Consider the following 21863-nt stretch of genomic DNA (forward strand, 5'->3'; position numbering starts at 1 on the left):
ACATAATATAATAGTTTTCATAAGAATACAAATAAATTTATAGTTATATAATCATCTCATCATTTATGATGTGAAAAAATGTTATGTGCACTTCGGAAACTATCCGTGTGTACTTGACCTGTCAGTGTGACGTTTACATTTCTTCGGCAAGCGTTGTCACGTCGCGATTTGCGCGAATTGCTTTAAAATTTGCTTATCTTCTTCAATAACTCTGCAGTAATAAAGTTTCTGGACCTTCAGCAACAATCTTGATGATATAAGTGGTAAGTAACATTGATTAGATAGCTATATTTCCTGATATTATGATGGAATTTTTGTCGCAAATTCCAGTAGGTCGCGATCCACTTTAACGGCTCGGAACAGTTATGTTGAAGATTGCGGTTTCTTTTGAGAGGAAAAATTAGCTCAATAGCTTGACCCTGTACTTCGGACTGTGTATTTATCGCGTAGATACCTTTTAACCTCTATTTTGATAGCCATACTTCACATTATAACAGAAATCTTATTGGAATATGCACTTAGAACACTTTATTTTGCAACGTAACGATCATTCCAGATATGAATAATAAAACACAAAGCTGTTGCCTCACAGTATTTAAAAGACTCCATGTTTTAAAAAAACTATAACCTACCTTCATAATTACAATCAATGAGTGTTGCCCTGGTGCTCTACATTTTTATTTTTCACGATGATTAATTAACTGATTGGCCAGAGCAATTAAAAGCCAATTTAAATTGTATCCATTTCAAGGTCTCAAAACAAAATAATTGAATTTTATTGAAGAGTTTACTGGTACACTGTGGATGTGTTTCTGCAATATTTGCCATTTTCAGAATAACCCCGCTTTGGAAGTTACCCTAATGCACCATATTACACAGGGTACACTCAAAAGTTTTTCTTTTTCTATACTACGCCCACCTGATGGTAAGCAGTCTTCATAGCATATGTACCCCTATAGAGGAGTTACAAGCGCATTGCCAATCCTAACACTTTGCACTCCCGTTGAGCTCTGGCAACTTTACGAGTTTAGTGTTATTTGGCTTCAGTTTTCTCGTAAGCTAGTTTTTATTTCTATTGTGTCTAATGTAATATCTAAAATTTGTAGTATGTATAAAAACTTGCAATTGTGTCAGACTTGGCATGCAACACATGACATTTTTGTTATTGTTAAATAACTTAAATGTAGTATTTTTAGTTTTCATAGTTGCCCAATTTCACAATAGATGTCTCTGTTCTATCGGCTACTTCAAGCTATTAAGATTTTTCAAAGGCAAATTTGGTTTCGGAATAATTGAGTGTTAAGTTTTCAAGTGTTTCACTACAAGAGGTAGGAAGTGCAGTGCAGTGAGTGACCAGTAATAATTCCATGGACTCCAGGCTCGCATGAACCATGGCAAAAAGCTGGGACAAAGCGAGGAAGATGATGACCCATTAAAAAAATTTAAATCTAGATTTTTGGCTCAATTAACATGTCTCTGGGCAAATTGCTCAGTACATATATATGTCTGTTGCTTAATACATATATATGTCTGTTACCAGTTGTTGTTTCTGAAATCAATTGTTATCAAGGCTCGGAACTGGTTATAAAAAATAACAGTGAATATTAGTTTATTTCAGTTTTACTCCAAACTTTTATAACAATGCGAATGTTTTAAGCACTTTATTGTGATCTAAATAAACTGGTTTATTCGACGAGAGACAAGACGGCCGACCGGCCCGGTGGTGTGCCGCGTAAACATAGACACTGACATAGGAAGAAACCGGTTTTTATTATCCTGAACCGGTTCATCCGACAAGAACTTTATGGAAATGTTCTCCTAAAAATCGGTTTTTTAAACCGGTTTTTAACGGTTACACAAAAAAAACTTTATTTAAAAGGTTTTGCGCCAAGTATCTCATAAGTTGATAACAGTTTAGAAATTTTACCGGTTTCCGAGTCTTGATTGCTATACAAAGAATGCTATACAACTTTATGTATTCTTATGAACCAGTAAGATTTTGTGAGTTCGATTTTACAATAATCAACGGCGGATATCCATGGTACACCGGCCAAAACCAACTAAAATTGTGCCAACCCTAATAAATGCTCGTAGCAATGCTGAGACGAACGGAGCCGAGAACGGCCATATCTTGCAGTCAAGGCTCGGAACTGGTTTATAAAATACCGGTAAACACCGATTTATTTCGGTTTTCCTCCGAACTTTTATAAGAACGCGAACATTAAGAACTTTATTGTAACCTACAAAAACCGGGTTATTCGACGGTCGACGAAACCGCCGGCCGGCCTGGGAGCGTGCCAAGTAAACATAGGCACCGACATCGGAAGAAACCGGTTTTTATTGTTCTAAACTGGTTAATATGACAAAAACTGTTCTCATAAAAACCGGTTTCAAAATAACGGTTTTTCGAGCGAAACCGAAATAAAAAAGGTTTTGCGCTAGGTTTGGAAATTTAACCCGTTTCCGAGCCTTGGCCCCAGTTTTCCCCCACTGGTTTAAATCAGTTTACAGTAAGCGATGATACTCGGAATACCTCGGAATCCGTGACGTAGCGGATAAGCTGCAGGAAAGTCGCCTCCGATGGTATGGCCATATAAGCCGCAGAGTAGACTACGTCGGAAATAGATGCTTCAACCTCACTGTCCAAGGCCCTAGACCATGCGGCCGCGGTAGGGCTAAGAAGCGCCGGCTGGACGTCGTGACAGCGGACATGGGAGAGAATAATCTCACACCTGAGGATGCCGAAGGCCGGGCAAAGTTGAGAAGATTAAGTAGGAAAGCGGACCCTGGCGCTAGGCCGGGAAAACGCTAGGTTGAAGAAGAAGACAGTAAGCGATGATACCTACTCTACATATATGTATATTATGTATACATGATAAATAATGTGCAATAGTGGCAGGTGTTATCGCGTCATGATATTTGTTATTGTCTGTTATCGCAACGTGTTGGTGATAATGTGGAGCACCTATTTACTCGAAGATTATTAATTAATTGAGTGTAGGCTAAAGGATACGATCATAGAACAATTTTTTGGGGACAAAAAACGTACCAGAGGGCCTAGTCGTTTGCGCTACGACAACAAAACGCTATCAAATTTTTTTTTTTTTTAATATAATGTTTTGATTAGCTAAAATATAAAATTCTATATTTTTATATGTCGAACCTCTTGTGCGGTCTTATGACAAGTCACATTTTCCGAAAGTTCAATCTAATTTAAACCTTAAAACACAATGTTAAATTTAAATTTGATTGGCGCATATGTGGTCGATAAATCGTTAAATGCCTGGAAAAGATGGAAAAGGGGAAAAGACCGAACGGGATAGTCTTATGTATCTTCATTAGGAGTAGCAGAGAAAGCGCTATTATTGTTTGTGCTTGTCAGTCTATTTTTTTTTATTCCCCACCTTAAATTCTGATGATAGGCAACAAATAACCCGACCAAATAACGAAGGTTGTTTTTGGTATGTTGTCAGGAATGTTAAAACGTGTTTTTAATTTTGTCGCATTGCGTATGTTCTGTCCCACATGGGCGCACGCGTATAGTACATCTATAGGATTCTACTATCTATGATAGTTATTGTCTGAATTTTCACGCACTCTAACGCCTTGACGACAGGGGCCTAACGCGAAAACCGAAATTCGCAAATTGCGGGAATCTTTCCCTTTTACTCTCACTAAAACGTAATTAGAGAATGCCTTAAAGTATTAAGTCCGCCATTTGTACCTTCATGTATTGTGCAATAAAGATTAAGATTCAAAGATTCAAAGAATTTATTTGCACAGAATACACGTATATACATGCAGATCATATTGGTAAAAAAAAAAAAAACAAAGTTCCACTGTATTCAGTCTGCGTGCAGACATGCAAAGATTATAGAGGAGCATTCTAACATCAAATCATAAATCAATACAAACATGAATAAAGAATAATATAATAATTAGTAAAAAATATGAAAATGTAAATGAAAAAGAATTGCAAAGTCAGTTATTCAAATAATCCTTAATACTATAAAAGCATCTGTCCAAAAGCCAGCTAGTCAATTTGCGCTTGAATATGTTGCCTCTGAGTATCTTTAGGTCATCAGGTAGTCTATTATAAATTAATATACACATGTTATATAAATTTTTTCATAAATCATTTTACGTCCACGTGGTTTAAAAAGTAGATTTACAAATTTCTGCCTTTTCTGCCTATGCATAACTTCACTACGTTTAGTAAATAGTGCACGGTGGTTATTAACAAATAAAGATATTTCTCTTATGTATAAGCAGGGTAAGGGAAGAATATGCAGCTTTTCAAATAAGGGAACACCAGGATCATCAGGACTAGCACGACAAATAGCCCTTACACATTTTTTCTATAAGTAAATAAATAAAACGTAATTAGAGTGACAGAGAAAAACTGCAATTGACGAACTTCGATTTTCGCGGTTATAGCCCAGGGACGTGTTCAGACATATGTGAGCACCTTGGACGCTCCGATATATCAGATGACGACTGTATCACCAGATGCAGACCTTAACTAATGCAAAGCAAATAGATTCTTACGCATTCGGCTTTCGGCTAAGCTAAAGAATAAACTTGTATACTTGAGTATGACGTCTGTTACTAACATATGAAGCGGATATCCTTCCTATTGTCAGGCAATGACGTTCGAAGAACTGTTTAAGATAAACACCCTATTGAATAACTTCATATTTATATAGATGGTTAAATGTTAATTAAAATTGAGACTTCGTACTGTTAAACTAAATACAATAATCATCAGTACCTGGGCGACCGAGCTTTGCTCGGTTATAACTATTTATTGTAATATGGTGGTGTATAGGTGATAATCTTAACTACATTTTATTACTAAATTAAACTTGTATAAAACAATAAAAATTAAATAATTATATATAAACTTGAACATATAAAAATACAAAAACAAAAGTTAGTCACCGGGCGAGATTCGAACCCGTAACACTCGTTTAGCAGTCCGCGTCTTAACCCGCTGGACCAGACGGACAGTGGCCGGCAACACGAAATTAGCGACCATATTCTACATCGAAAGAAAAACGCATGAAAACTCGAAAACACGCGTTTTCCCAAACATAAGACTAATCTAGATCGATTGTTTACCCCCAAAAACCCCCATATACCAAATTTCAGCAAAATCGTTAGAGCCGTTTCCGAGATCCCGGAAATATATATATATATATATATACAAGAATTGCTCGTTTAAAGGTATAAGATTAAATAAAGGGGTTTAATACAATAAAAACAGACATAACTTGGGAAACTCCACTACGACGCCGCCATTGCCGCGACGCTCATCTGTCAATCCTCGCTGCGCGTAGTGATGTGACCATATCCAATACCGATTGTAGGCTGCACTCGCGAAAGCCTCATCATCGGTTATCAGTACTAAAAAATTGTACAGAGCGTTTTTTTTTGTCACTTGCAATAATTTACGGGGTGAATATATAGGGCATATTGAGCAACTTTTACTAGGGGACAAACCCCAAAATCGCGAAAAAAAAATTACTGTTCTATAGAAAATGTCAAGGTCAGACAGCCAAACCTGAACAAAGCTGAAAACCAGTGCTGAAACTCATTGTTGTAAAGGCGGGGCACATAGCTGAGACTGTCCAATTGTCACATAGGCAGATATAATTGGAAGTTATAATGTATGTAAGAAATAATCCAAATGAATTTGAACGTATCGGTGACGTAAGTAAACGACCGACTAGATATCCTGACAACTTAAGGCAAAGCAAATGTAGATTACAAATCGCAAAAAAGTGTCCCAAAATAATAGAGCAGAAATTATATAACAAACTGCCAAAAGAAATAAAAACTGAGACTAACATCAACACTTTCCGTCGCAAAGTTAAGCAGCTCCTACTTGACAGGACACTTTATAGCGTTAAAGAATACTTAAATGATTAATTATTAATGTATAAATAGACTACGGATAATTGACGAATTATTATTCAAATTGTATGTGTAAATGTGATTGTATTATATATATTATTATTATTATTTTTTATTTTATGTTTTAAATTTGTAAAATAATGTAAATGTTAGTTTAAAATGTGTACCTAGTGTACCTACTTTGACGATCTCATTATGTGTGCATATTTTTGTTTGTATTAATGAAAATTGTGTATTGCTATTGAGAAATAAATAAATCTGAATCTGAATCTATAATTGGATCTTAATTTTATACATATAATTTCTAGGTTAAGTATAAGTAGCTTAAGTGTGTAAAAATAATTGTAATTTACCATGTTGTGGCAAAAAATAATTTATCTATCTATATATCTATCTTAAGAGTCTTAAGATAATTTTCGAGATTTACCTCGGTGCCTGTTAGCTCTCACTAACCTGTTCCGTCTGTCTGTCCGTTTATGTCACAGCCACTTTTTTTCGGAAACTATAAGAACTATACTGTTGAAACTTGGTAAGTAGATGTTTTTCCGAAACTATAAGAACTATACTGTTGAAACTTGGTAAGTAGATGTATTCTGTGAAACGCATTAAGATTTTCACACAAAAATAGAAAAAAAAAAAAAAATTTTGGGGGTTCCCCATACTTAGAACTGAAACTCAAAGAAATTTTATCATACCCATACGTGTGGGGTATCTATGGATAGGTCTTCAAAAATGATATTGAGTTGTCTAATATCATATTTAGGGTTCCGTACCCAAAGGGTCAAACGGGACCCTATTATTGGGACTCCGCTGTCCGTCCGTCCGTCCGTCTGTCACCAGGCTGTATCTCATGAACCGTGATAGTTAGCCAGTGGAAATGTCTATAGATTATGTATTTCTGTTGCCGCTATAACAACAAATACTAAAAACAGAATAAAATAAATATTTCTTTCCTATCTCGAGGTTCTCATCCAATCACCGAAGTTAAGCAACGTCGGGCGGGGTCAGTACTTGGATGGGTGACCGTTTTTATAGATAATGGTACGGAACCCTTCTTGTGCGAGTCCGAGTCGCACTTGGCCGGATTTTTTCTAAACTGAATAGTTTGCGCGAGAGACACTTCCAAAGTGGTAAAATGTGTCCCCCCCCCCCTGTAACTTCTAAATAAGAGAATGATAAAACTAAAAAAATATATGATGTACATTATAACCAGGGCCCGTACTTTTCATGCCGTTGACGCAAAAATGACGTAATTTAACATACAGGGAGTTGTTTTACAATACTACAAATTTAGATACCTAACTTAATACTTATTGTCGGGTATCAAAATAAATACTTGTTACGAGAATAAAAGCTTGTTACGCTGTTAAAAATCAAAAATATGTATTATTTAATAAATTAATAATCTATTATTTATTTGAGTGACAATAAGAGGAAAGTTAGTTAGACGTTTCTGTACTCATTGTCATGTATATGTATAACTTACCTAAAGAGGTTGATAAATGATTAATTATTACGAAAATATTAATTGGAATCATACTCTATGTAGCGTGACGTCATTTTTCTGTCAACGGCATGAAAAGTACGGGCTCTGATTATAACATTACCATGCAAAATTGGTTTGAACGAGATCCAGTAAGTAGTATTTTAATAAGTACGTCATAAATGGTACGGAACCCTTCACGGGCGAGTCCGACTCGCACTTGGCCGCTTTTTATGTTTCTCTGTTTTGTATAATTTTCTATTTTGTCTTCGTGCTTACGAACAAATTATTTCTATTCTATTCTAAATGGTACTAAAATGAAATTCCTTGACCTATCTTGAAAATCTTAGCTATCAAAAATATATGCTATGCATCTACTGTAATTGTAAAGCATGGCGCTTTTTGATTGCAGATACATAATACAATTAGGTACTTACACTTCAGTAGATGAAAACAATACAGAAAATGCAGTAATTAAAACTAGGTTGTTGGAGTACCAACCATTAACACTTTTAGGGCGGTGTCAGACTAGCTTTGTTAACGAACGTGTAAGCTTGTACACGATGTTTCATTTTTAGGCGTCGTCCTAATACAACGCGACTACGCGATTATCGCAAATTCGCGCGAATTTTACTCGCACGAACGCGCGATCAAACATAGAACTCGAATAGGTGTCATAATTGACAATCGCGCGACCAATTAGGACACATTCGAGTTTAATATGTTTGATCGCGCTTTCGCGCGAACTTGCGATAATCGCGTAGTCGCGTTGTATTAGGACGACCCCTAAAACTGTTAACTTGGGGTATGGCTAAGCTGAAGGCATTTAAGGAAACTGAATGGCATTGTTATTTATTTTTTTTGTCTTCTATTTTTTTTTGTAAAAAGAAATTAATAGCGTTGTTGTAACACGGACATTATATTTAAATCCACCAAACAATGACTTATCAATGACATTTCGAATATCGATCGTCCGGGATAGTACTTGCGTTTAATAGGAAAGTTATAAACTCATAATAAACACTAACCATAACCATTATGTAAACAGGCCCTAAGGCAAGTGTACACGCTCCTAAGGGACTTATCAGATAAAAATAATTCATTGATATCTCCAGTGTCTCCAAAATGGAGTGCACTACACTTATGGCAACCCTATACGTTATTTTCTCTTAAATCTTTGTCTTGTCTTTTATTGTTGGAAATTTTATTTTTATTGGTTTATAAATTATATTACATTTTTGTCATTTTTAGGGTTCCGTACCCAAAGGGTCAAACGGGACCCTATTACTGAGACCTCGCTGTCCGTCCGTCTGTCGTCTGTATCTCATGAATCGTGGTAGCTAGACAGTTGAAATTTTCACAGATGATGTATTTCTGTTGCCGCTATAACAACAAATGCTAAAAACAGAATAAAATAAATATTTAAGGGGGGCTCCCATACAACAAACATAATTTTTTTGCCGTTTTTATAAATAATGGTACGGAACCCTTCGTGCGCGAGTCCGACTCGCACTTGCCCGGTTTTTATTATATTACAACAACTTGACATTAGATATTAAACATGTAAACGACTTGGTAACTGTACTTATGTACTGTAAGTTTATTATGTGTCTAAATAAATGAATTGAATTGAAATCATAAACCCACTGTCGCTTCAAGTTCTCACTCTGAGTCATCTTAGTGACGCATCATGTTTATCATAATAGTGTCCGACCGAAGTTTCGGCTTTCGGCATAAAAATCGTGTTTCGGCCGAAGGTTCGGTTTCGGTCAAAAAAACTGCCGAACCTTCCGACCGCGCCGAAATTTACAACATTTTACTTTCGGATCGCGTTAAGTTAGTTTTCTATAATGATAAATTAATTCTAATTAGTCGTTCCAAAGGGTCAAACGGGGCCCTATTACTGAGACTTCGCTCTCCGTCCGTCCGTCCGTCCGTCTGTCACCAGGCTGTATCTCATGAACTGTGATAGTCAGCCAGTTGAAATTTCTACAGATTATGTATTTCTGTTGCCGCTATAACAACAAATACTAAAAACAGAATAAAATAAATATTTCTTTCCAATCTCGAGATTCTCATCCAATCACCGAAGTTAAGCGACGTCGGGCGGGGTCAGTACTTGGATGGGTGACCGTTTTTATAGATAATGGCACGGAACCCTTGACCGATTTTTTAATTAATATAGGCGTGGTCTGACACACGCTTGGCTGGTTTGTTAAATCACTAAACTTGCTCAAATTATAAGTATTTGATTGCTCATAATATGTATTTCTAAAAAGAAAGGCCATCGGTATTTTTTTAACGATTTTAACACGTCTATAAAAGTTTCGGTTTTGGTTTAGGCCGAAACCGAGTCTCTACTCAGCCCTGCCCACATTAGCGTATGTGTACTAGTGTCGGCTTGTAGTTAGCCCTATGGAAAATGTTGTGGCTGCGCAGTTGCGCCTCTGTTGCGTCTGCGTCGAGCAGCAGCCATTAATAGTCCGTTTTTTTGCGTTATAAAAAAGGTAAACAATCTTGACATGTCTTTTTATTAAAAAACGCTTTTTAATCAATAACTATTACTTATGAAAGCAAAATAATGTAAATGATTTATTATGGTGAAATATTTGCCTTGATTATTTTTCAAAAGTGTTATTCAATAAAAAGACACGTCAAATCGCTTACATTTTTTCTAATGCTAAAAAACGGACTATAGCTGACGCTCGGCAGACGCTAGTGCAGGCTGGCCCAAAACCGAATCTTCGGTTTCGGCAAAAGATCCGGTTTCGGGCAGACATTAATAACATTATCGTGATCATTGACGATAACACAGATAACTCACTCAGTATTTATGAGTTGTTTCTGAACCGTGCCTTGTGATAGTGAATCTTTTGTTAATTTATTCTATCCTTTTATTTACGTGTATTATTCAATAAAAAGACACGTCAAATCGCTTACATTTTTTCTAATGCTAAAAAACGGACTATAGCTGACGCTCGGCAGACGCTAGTGCGGGCTGGCCCAAAACCGAATCTTCGGTTTCGGCAAAAGATCCGGTTTCGGGCAGACATTAATAACATTATCGTGATCATTGACGATAACACAGATAACTCACTCAGTATTTATGAGTTGTTTCTGAACCGTGCCTTGTGATAGTGAATCTTTTGTTAATTTATTCTAACCTTTTATTTACGTGTATTCTCCCAATAAATGTAAAATACATTTTACCTGTCTTACTGTAAGTAAAGATTCTTGTCATATGTAATAGTTCGTACCATCCACGATGACGCGCAGATTTGTCAAATCTAACCTTTAATAACACGATAATACGAATCAAGGCAGGCGTCTTCGTGAATAAACCAACTTTAAACCCTGATACGATTTTATACTCTATATCTCATATATTTTACTGGCAAGGAGACTCGTTGACAACAGACGTTGAAAGTCATCGAATGTCACCGATGTAGGTAAACAAGAACGTGACATAGTTTATACTTACAAATAAGTAGCCTGTACAGTCAAAAGATTTACTTTGTGAAATCATAGCGTCGATCAGACTCAGAATGGGGTACCGCTGGTGTGATGTCGTGGAGGCGGACCTGCGTCGGCTGAATGCCAATTCATGGCAGGAAACCGCGCTGGATCGGGATAGGTGGCGTTCTCTCGTTTCGGAGGCCAAGATTCTTTTTGGATCGCCGAGCCAAAGCAGTTAGTTAGTTATAGCGTCGATGGCGTGGCGTGAGATGTCTTCGGCGGATGTATCGACGATCTTACTTTCTCGTCAGATAAAGAAGAATTTTTATTGTTTGATTATGTCAGAAGTTTTGTTTTTTACGCCTGTACTGTATTACGCTAACGCCTGTCGTAATGACGACAGAAGTCTCATACACTGAAATAAATGTTTGCATAACTGTAACAAACATTTTGGTTACTGTTTACACAAAAATTGGGACTTGCGAACTATGTGTTATATGTTACAAAACCGTGTTTGGCTATCAGTGTTCAGGTATTTATTATTCACTACAAAATAAGTTTTGTAAATTTATGCAAAGTTTATTTTCTTATAACCGTAGTTTAGTTATTTAGTAAAGTTACAAAACCAGTTCGGCTATTTATTTTTTTCAGTGTACGCTACCACAGAATGAGTAATAGTACTATCGTACAGAAAAGAAACTTCCTACAAAACCGATGTTTGACAGCGATTCAGGGACGAATCATGCTATCCCTTTCTAATGTAGGGCACTATCCCTATCGGCTATTTAGGGTTGTTAAAATTCAAGTCATTATCTTATCTATGGTTGTGCACGCAAAGGGACGTCAAGTTTTGCCAACCCTTATAATTACTAGGAGCAATAAGGAGCCGAGAATGAGCGAATCCTGCAGTTTCTCTCCCCTGTAGGGATGAAAATTACGAAGAAAATAAAATGTCTTTTTCGGGAATTTTACTAAATTCCGTATTTTTTCGGTTTTTTTTCCTGTTTTATTCCGAAAAATTAAATACGTCATACACAATGCCACTGATGAGTGATGACAGTGTCAAACGTCTAACACATTAGACGTGCAACCTTAACTTCCTGTTTAAATTCCCAATTAAATTCATATGGGCTTTATTTGTTTTTTCGGAAGTATTGTAACTGAAATTTGCATTGTTTTTTTCGAAAGAACCTTGAAAAAAAACGAGTCGTTTGGAAATTTTCCCGTATTTTTCCTGATTTATGGTGCAATAATATGGTACCATCGAGCTGATCTGATGATGAAGACAAAAGGTAGCCATAGGAACTCTGTGATAATACAACGCAAACTAATTGTGTTTAGAGTTGTTACAATTGTCTCGATGAGTATTAGGGCTCCTCTACACGATGGCCCAGCGTAAGCCAGTCTAAGGGACGCAGCTATGAGGTGGAATGAGATAGCAATATCACTTATTCCTAACGCATAAATGCGTCCCTTGGACTAGCCTACGCTGGGCCATCGTGTAGAGGAGCCATTAGTTGCCTGTGGAAAGAAAAGTACAGTCAGCGATAAAAGCTTGTACCAAAAATGAAATTTTTGTCAAAAACTTTTTTATGTGCAAATACAGTATAAAATAAAAAGTGTATGTTGTTCCCAGATCCAAAGCATGAGGCTATCGGCCCGGTGACCTCCGATCATGCTCCCGCGCAGCCTGTGCGGTGTGCGATGCTGTTAGGTAAGTAACATTCGACTTTTTATTTACTGTTATTATTTTTCTTTTGTTTACTAGAAAAGTTTTTCTGCTATTGTAACATTTGTAACTAACACTGTATGAAGCATTTACATATATATCTAAGGACGGGCCTTGAGAATGGGGCCAGTACAGCGGTGTCACGCACACGAATTCGAGCCAATCGTGCAGTCTAACGCCACAACGCGATTGGTTAATGAGTTCGCATCTCGCGTGCGATTGGTTACGACTAGTTCCGTTACACTGCACGATTGGCTCGACTGAACACCACTGAACTAGCGCCATTCTTAGTGCCCGTAAGGCCCGTCATATATAATATATATATGTCAATGGTATGAAGTGTATGAGCCTGAGCTTGAAATAAGGGTTTTAAGAGAGGTATGGGCACTGTGAATGTCGTCTCGCTTTGTGTGGTAGGGCACAACACAGCGGATGTCATTCCAGATCTAGAGCAGAGCCCAACTGGGGAGGTACCTCCACCTTACAGAAAACCGCAGCCAAATAACACTAGACCCTACTCATAGTGTTGTGTTCGGTGAGTAAGGTTGCCAGAGCTCAACGAGGGTGCGGAGAGTTGGATGGAGGATTGGCAACGCGCATGTAACTATTGTAACTCCTCTGGAGACTGCTTACCATCAGGCGAGCCGTATGCTTGTTAGCTACCGACGTAGTATAAAAAAAAATAGATTTAATATCACGTTTGACCTACTGGGGAGAATGAGTTTACCCCCAATATTTTAGGTGCAGCAGCCGAGGTGCTCAAAAATATCTGAACACGCGTTCTAACGCCTTGACAATAGAGGCGTGTTCAGATATTTGTGAGCACCTTGAACGCGATATATCCGATGGCGACTGTACAAAAAAGTTTACCAAAAATGATGAAATGTGACACATTACACTTCACGATGGCCTGGCTCCTCTACACGATGGCCCAGCGTAGGCCAGTCCAAGGGACGCATTTATGCGTTAGAGGGAGCAAGTGATATTGCTATCTCATTCCACTGCATAGCTGCGTCCCTTAGGGCTCCTCTACGTGATGGCCCAGCGTAGGCCAGTCTAAGGGACGCAGCAGCGGTAGAGGCACGTACGAGTAGAGGAACCATTAGACTGGCGTACGATGGGCCATCATGTAGAGGAGCCCTGAACTGAGTCCAGATATTTGCCTGTATCTAATCTCGATGACTAAGTGCCACTTTCGCAGTAATCCTAAATTGATAGCGCACTATCTAGTAGTAGGCTACCTATACAGGATATTTAATAACCATTACGGATATGATAGCTACCTACACTATTATCATCTATGCGGAGCTGCGGAGTGTTAGGGTCGGCAACTCCTCTGGAGGTGCAGGCGTACATAGGCTACGGAGACTGCTTCCCATCAGGCGGGCCGTATGCTTGTTTGCCACCGACGTAGTATTTAAAAAAGCTACGGATAACGTAAGGTATAGGTAGGACGAAATTTGCTTGTACCTGTATACGAAGAACCTGTTAGTCTCCTTATGGCAAGCGACAAAGTGGTTTTGTTTGAAAACAACACAAAGGACTATGCGTCAAAATGGTACAAAAACCAATAGAGTTGAGACGATAATTAGGTGATTACATAGGTATTTCTATGTATTTTATTTTGTTCTACAGGCATATAGCGGAATTCCATTACATAACTGAGATATTTGTATTTTAGTAAAAATGTTATCACCCTTAGGGCTGCCATCCGCCCGGGTTTTCCCGGATTTCTCCTAGTGTGGAGGCCGTCCGGAGGGGGGGGGGGGGGGGGGTCAAGAAGTGTCCGGGAAAAAACCGGACACATTTCATGTAAGGAAGCACATTAAAACTACATGTAAAATTAAAGGTCTTGTTTTTTAAAAATAATTGTTTTCGGACTCATCCGGGGAAAAAATGCGATTTACGCCAAATGTTCGGGTTTTTTTTTGAATCTTTGTCCGGGTTTGGCGAAATTCGAGATGGCAGCCCTAATCACCCTTATTACCTAGGCAATAAAGTCCACCGCTGTGTCAGCGCGGCCCATGATTTGTCGCGCTCGCAGCGGTGCGCGAACGTCACCCTGCAGGGTCTTCCTAGCCTAACTTTTGAACCAAAAGTCAAAAACCGGGAAAGCGTTTGTCCCGGCTTGCCACGGCTCATGGAAGCCTGGGGTCCGCTTGGCAACTAATCCCAAGTATTGGCGCAAGCAGTAGTTTTTACGAAAACGACTGCCAGTTGACTTTCCAATCCAACCCAGACAGGAAACTAGGCCTTATTGGGATTAATCCGGTTTCCTCACGATATTTTCCTTCACCGAAAAGCGACTGATAAATATCAAATGATATATCGTACATAAGTTCCGAAAAACTCATTGGTACGAGCCGGGATTTGAACCCGCGACCCCCGGATCGAAAGTCGCAGGCTCTTACCGCTAGGCTACCAACGCTTTTTACCTTTTATATCCTATCCTAACCTTTATCCCTTCTCCAGGTACCCCTTGCATCTCCAGACAGATCCAGAAAGCTCCAACAGGCCTCCTGACCCTTGTAAGCTACTTCATCAGTTTCATATCAACTTCCTAAGGTCCCAACTCCCTTGTCCAAAGTCAGTACCTTGAGGGTTTTTCATCATATAGAAACCAAACCAGGAGATGAAATGACACCTGCAACATCAGAGGGCTTGCGAGGCCTTTAAAATAGGAGTAGGCCTCTTTCCTTCAAGGTTTGAAGGTCGTATCGGTCCGGAAATACCGCGGGCGACAATTCATTCCACAGTTTAGCTGTGCGAGGCACGATGTTATTGGAAAAACGTACAGTTAAGTTAGATTTCTGTGGTGTGGCCATATAAAGCCCTTAAGACCAATAAGTTCCAGATGGAGGTGGAGGTGTGCAGCACAATTTTAGGGGCTCGACTCTCTACGTAGATGCACCTTTTGTAATGTATGGAAGTAACTGTTAGAGTCCGTCTATGCTAACTCTACAGTCTGTGGAGGGGAAAGGTATGGATTGCCACAATAAACGCCAAATATTTATAAGAATTTGACAATTATGGAGGCTTCCACACTGTCGTATCAGTCTGACGCTAGTTGTCACATCGCTTGCGTTGAGCTAAGTGTACGTGTTAACCCGTTGACCGCCAATGACGTCAAGTCAACTGACGCGCGCGGCTTCAGCCCAATATATCAACCTTCGTGCATTCGGACTAGGTTCACGTTGACGCGCCGCACACCGGCCGGTTAATTCTTCTTATAAGATGTCGCATTGCAAGTACCTACTATTCATTATAAAATCAGAGTTCATTGCAAAATTAACATTAACGCAAAAATTATACAGTTCATTTTGCAACTACGCGTCGAACTACGGCACGTGGATTCCATGTTAGACTGGCCGGAAACAGCGCGGCGCGTCGCCCGGTTCCGTTCAAAATGCTTCGGGCTACTAACCTGAGGACCTATCTATTTCGAGTCAGTACCGCGTTCGATGTACAGTACATCGAACCACGTTCGATGTGCTGCCTCTCTGTCATACTTACGTACGAATTTACAAGTGCGACAGAGAGGCAACACGTCGAACGTGGTTCGCGGTACGCTCTGTGTTTTGGACGACAGCAGCGGCACGCCGCGCGCCGCTTGCGTCCAGTCCGCGGCCTTCAGAGGAAAGTATACCACATACTCCTCCATACAAAAAGAGAAAATATTCTCCATTTTTAAATATTTTAGATTCTTTTTTTTTATACTACGTCGGTGGCAAACAAGCATACGGCCTGCCTGATGGTAAGCAGTATCCGTAGCCTATTTACGCCTGCAACTCTAGAGGAGTTACATGCGCGTTGCCGACCCTAACCCCCTCCCACCCTCGTTGAGCTCTGGCAACCTTACTCACCGGCAGGAACACAACACTATGAGTAGGGTCTAGTGTTATTTGGCTGCGATTTTCTGTAAGGTGGAGGTACTTCCCCAGTTGGGCGCTGCTCTAGATCTGGAATGACATCCGCTGTGCTGTGCCCTACCACACAGAGCGAGATGACATTCACAATGCCCATACCTCTCTTGTGGACGTAGTTTAAGGACATACCCGGGTCCATGAGTTAGGGTTCCGTACCCAAACGGTATAACGGAACCCTATTACTAAGACGCCGCTGTCCGCCCTTCTGTCCGTCTGTCCCCAGGCTGTATCTCTTGAACCGCTAGACAGTTGAAATTTTCACAGATGATGTATTTCTGTTGCCGTTATAACAACAAATACTAAAAAGTACGGAACCCTCGGTGGGCGAGTCCGACTCACACTCGTCCGGTTTTTTAGTATGTTATTGACTCAATGAAAAAAAAACTAGGTTTATAGATTTCCTTTTATTTCAAAATTTTCAATACAACAAAAAAGCCTAGAATATATTATGCGCGCTCGACATCAAAATCAAAGTAATTTGTTACGATTTAATTAGTGGAAAACGTTTTCTCCCGAAATTTCATAGAAGTTAGGATCGCAAATATCGCAAAGCTATTCTTCCCTCTTAAACTTCACCATTCTATTCTATTTCAATGTAGCCGTGTCGTTCGATTTTCGACTTTATAGGAGATTACGTGTGTAGTCGACTGTGGGCCAGGTCACATGTGACAGCTGACTGATAGCGCGTCCTAGACCTGACTTTGACAGTTGACCTTAACTGGCCTCAGTGACGTGGGGGTGGTCAGGTCAGGACGGTCAGGTTGTAAAACTTCCTTCCTTTACCTTACGTATAAGCAAAGACTAGTAAATATTAAAGACGGACGTTTTTCGATTTTAGCTTTATACGTATAAAATCTGTCCCCTAATGCTATTTAGGTATATAGTTTTCAAAACGTAACATTCCGATTTCCTTCGCCGCTGTCAGCATAATAAAAGCATCATTATTTATTTAAATGGCGCTGGCGCCACCTTTTTAAACTTTTCTTAAGGGCTCAATATTTGCTGTTTTTGTGACTTCAACTGTCAGTTAACTCAAATAAAAGCCACCGTAAACTAGCATCAACCGAGCGTCGACGTCTAGTCAACTATATGGCTGCTGCTCGACGCAACGTTGGCGCAACTGCGCAGCGACGCCATTTTCCATAGCGCTGACTAGACGCCGGCGCTCAAATGACGCTAGTGTGGGGTGACACTTAATAGCACGCTTTTGCTCCCGATAAACCGGGCTATTGCAATATGGTCTTTCAGTATGGCCAACACATGAACCATAGGACGCCGTTTATAAATCTGTGGAATAATGATGATGATTGATATTAATTATCCTACGTTCTTTCCCGAACCTCAAACTATCTCCATACCAAATTTCATCTCAATCAGTTCAGTGGTTTAAGCAAGAAAAGGTGACAGACAGAACATTAGAAGGGTATACACCGTCGGCCCATATCACCCGACAGATTTTATAGGTGTATTTTTGACCGCATTTAGAGACTAAAATGTCATACAATGTTTTCTGAAGTCGGCCTTGTTTTAGAAATAATGACAATTCTTGTGAAAATTAGTTACTGTAATAAATTAGTAAAAAACGCCCTTTTGTCTGCGACACTGCCACTTTGTGTCTTGGTGTTGACAAACCTACTGACTGACAGACAATAAAGTTTTAAAGGAAACTCATTTTAAGGAAAAGAAAACTTTATTTTAATAAGTATAAATGACGACGTGTACGAATACGTTGCAATGTTGTTTTTTTGCAGAAAACGCACATACAACAAAAAAAAATGTTTTGCCTAATTTGACCAAATCTTTATAACATTTTTTGCTCTTTATGACCTCAGGAATGCGTGATTAAAATATGTCGGGTTATATGGGCTCACGGTGTAGATAGGTAGTACAGATTGTGTGTAAATTCTGTCAGAGGAACTTAAATAAGGTTCACCATCATGTATATGTACATAATTATATGTATTATTCTATCTTTTATACATTATATAAGTAGTGGTATTTGACTATTTATATATTTTTAATATTATTTGACTTCACGTTTAATTTTTTCCTATTATTTGTTATTAATTATTCCTGCACCAACATACACAAATATCTCTGTTTGACCCAATGACAAGTTGACTGGTAGAGAATGCCTTTTGGCATTAAGTTCGCCATTTGTACATTTTTCTTTATGTGTGCAATAAAGTTTAAATAAATAAATAAACATCACGTTGTCATCATATAACATTACTTTGTCAATATCTTCTGACATAAACACATACAGTTTGACCTTTCAAATGTCAATGATGCATTACCCGTCCCATCGTCACTCGTCACTAGGGAATGCAATAACCGGGCGTTTTTCATTACCGGTAATTTACCGACGCGAGGTCCCACTAACCGGTTAACCGGTAAATTACCGGTTATACGTTTATGAAATAAAAAACATTGATTTTGCATTATTATTGATTGTGTCCTTATTTTCGTCAGTAACCTTTAAAAGTAATCAACAGCACGTTATAGAAACATCGACAAAACAAAATAATGAAAATAAACTATAAACATTAAACAAGATATATTTACTAATCATATTAAATAAAAAATCAAACATGTATCATTTCAAAGAGAAATGAACTTGTACATTAAATAAGCAACATTAAACTTTTTTAATTCTTTAAAAATCGCAGTAATCAAAGGGTAACAAAAAAGTGACAGTCGTCATTTAAATGTCATACACGTTTGCATTTACACATCTATCAATATAATATTGTTATTAAAGTAACTAAAACCGTAATCAACATTCATTAAAATCTAGTAAATATAAGAAAAAAAAAATTTAACAGCAAGATTAGTTTCATATCATTTTAACACTAGTTACTTTAAAATTGCACTTTAAGAGGCCGTTATCGATTTTAGTCGCAAAAATGTCAAATTGATAGATTAAGCGCATGAAATTGTACACCTTTTGTTAACTATTAAAAATAACAAGTACTGGTTTCTATTAGCACGTCTTGTTATCTTTCATTATAATTTTTTTTTTTTTTAAACAGACTCACTTAATTAGTAATGATTTTTTTTCTGATGGACGTTTAGGTAAACGCGCGAAAAGCAGTGATTTTGTCGATCTTATTTGTAAACTTCGTTAAGTTTGGACTGCTAAAAATGGTAATTTTGTATTACACATATCCTGTACTTCAACTTTAATAAACTACATTTTTGTTACTATAAATTTGAAGTAGTGTAAATGAAAGTAAGACGAAATCAATTTTCTCCAGAAATTACTTCAAAACAAGTGACAATTTCTCTGAAAATTGACTTAATTTCAACGTAATTTTGATACTTAAACAATCTCCAACATTTGCTGAAACTGTTCTTATACATCATTTTGTATAATTTACTACCATAATTTATATGAATTTTTAAAAACTATCCCTTCTCGTCACCTATTACCGGGGGGGGGACGCACGCTTGCGACCTCATTATTAAAAGGCAAGATGAAAAAACGTGCTAATAGAAACCAATACTTGTTATTTAGATATTACGTAACAAAAGGTGTACAATTCCAACGACTAAATCTTTCAATTTAAAATTTTTGCTCTAAAATCGTTACCGGGCTCTTAAGATAGGAGTTGGAATCAGGAATATGTCATCATCAGATCATTCTGTTAATTATATATAAAATATAGAACGTTGCTTAGACATTCGTGAACGATATCTTGAACACAAGTAACCAGCGGTAGAAAATGTTCTTTCGCATTCCACACTTGTCTGACACTACAGACTAAAACAAAGGACACTGAACATAGTAAGGCGGATCGGATAGGGGTGGCGAGAAGCAAACATTGCTTCCTTGTTCCTACTCCGACGAGATCATAAGATGCAGAAAAGTAAGTATTTTAAGTGTCTCTTCGTAATCGTAAACCGTAGTAATTGTTTTTTGTGTAAGTACGAAGACTGAGATGGGCTAATTCAACAGGTTGTTACATTTTTATTTGCCTATACAACGTTCGGTAAATTCCCGGTTACGGCTGGAAATTACCGGTATTTTACCGACTGTAATATTGGTCAAATTACCGGGTAACCGGTTAACCGGTTAACCGGTTAGCATTCCCTACTCGTCACTGACGACAGTCTACGTGCATGAAAGATATTTTATATATTTTGTTCAGTAAATATGTTCAAAAATACGAAATCACTAAAGTCTACAAAACTGTCACTAAACCCATTTAAATGTATGGATGCGACGCCTGGACATTGACCTTGATAGAGAATAAGCTGTTAGTGGTGGAAAGAAAGATTCTGGGGCTGACAAAAGCGGTACCGGGAGGTGGGAGAGTGAGGAAGAGTAGATAGAATAGATATAATACTCTTTATTGGCACACCTAAATAAAAGAGGAGAATAAGCTGTTAGTGGCGGAAAGAAAGATTCTGGGGCCGACAAAAGCGGAACCGGGAGGTGGGAGACAGGAAGAATAGATAGAATAGATAGAATAGATATAATACTCTTTATTGGCACACCTCAGTAAAAAGATACAAGAAAATAAACAATTGATTAAATGTAGAGGCAGACAACAGGCGGAACAGACAGCGGACAAGAGGTGGAGGAAGAATATAGAGATAGAAGACCTGGTGTCCGAACCCAACATTATGAGAGAGACAGAAGCACAAAAAGCGGCTAAGCTTCAGTGGTTCGGACCTTAGCGAGAATTGGAGAGGATCGTGCCGTGAAGAGAGCGTACTTGGGACAAAAAAATGGGAGCTGCCCGATTGGACGTCCTAGTTACCGCGTCGTACGTAGTAGCTCAAGACCTGCTCAACCTCGGCCATTGCGACTGGCGAGAGCTATCGCAATACACCGCGAGCCAGGAGTACATTTCCATGACCAATCCTCTTGGACGTCAGCTGCCGCTCCGTTGGTGGGTTGTGGAATTGCAGCCACCGAAACACGTAAAAAAAAAATTTTTGTCATTGCCTCCCGTTTGATACTTTGTCAGATGATAGTTTAGATACTGTTATTTTAAAAAATCTTCAGCCGGTTGTATCGCGGTGGAAAGAACGTCAGCTGGTCGCATAAACGTAAAAAACAAGCGCTTTACTTTATTATGATAGTAATAACAAAATCACGTCACTTGGCATGTAGCATTCCATCAGTTGTTTCAAATAAACCGATCGGAACGGATCACGCATAACGCATACTTTGCGGACATAAGTGGTAAGGCGCGTATTTTTAGGGTTCCGTAGCCAAATGGCAAAAAACGGAACCCTTATAGATTCGTCATGTCCGTCTGTCTGTCCGATTCCGATTCTGTCACAGCCACTTTTTACATGTTCATGTGACCAGCTGACGGTCTTCCCACCGATACAACCGGCT

General features: G+C 38.5%; 1 protein-coding gene across 3 annotated transcripts in view; it reads left to right on the forward strand.

The window, feature by feature from the left end:
• Positions 1-111: 111 nt before the first annotated feature.
• The window catches only part of LOC133531334 (pantothenate kinase 3), a 58710-nt gene continuing 36958 nt past the window's right edge, over positions 112-21863 (forward strand). Inside the window, exons 1-3 of one of the 3 annotated variants that reach the window (XM_061869477.1) lie at positions 112-263; positions 12492-12569; positions 15057-15112. In XM_061869477.1, the coding sequence (XP_061725461.1) occupies positions 12560-12569; positions 15057-15112 (66 nt within the window). In that variant the 5' untranslated portion in view covers positions 112-263; positions 12492-12559. Of the gene's footprint in view, positions 264-10491; positions 10620-12491; positions 12570-15056; positions 15113-21863 lie in introns of those variants that run through there. The other 2 variants (XM_061869478.1, XM_061869480.1) reach the window with 2 other exon arrangements.

Source organism: Cydia pomonella, chromosome 25, assembly GCF_033807575.1.
Source record: "Cydia pomonella isolate Wapato2018A chromosome 25, ilCydPomo1, whole genome shotgun sequence".
Taxonomy (NCBI): domain Eukaryota; kingdom Metazoa; phylum Arthropoda; class Insecta; order Lepidoptera; family Tortricidae; genus Cydia; species Cydia pomonella.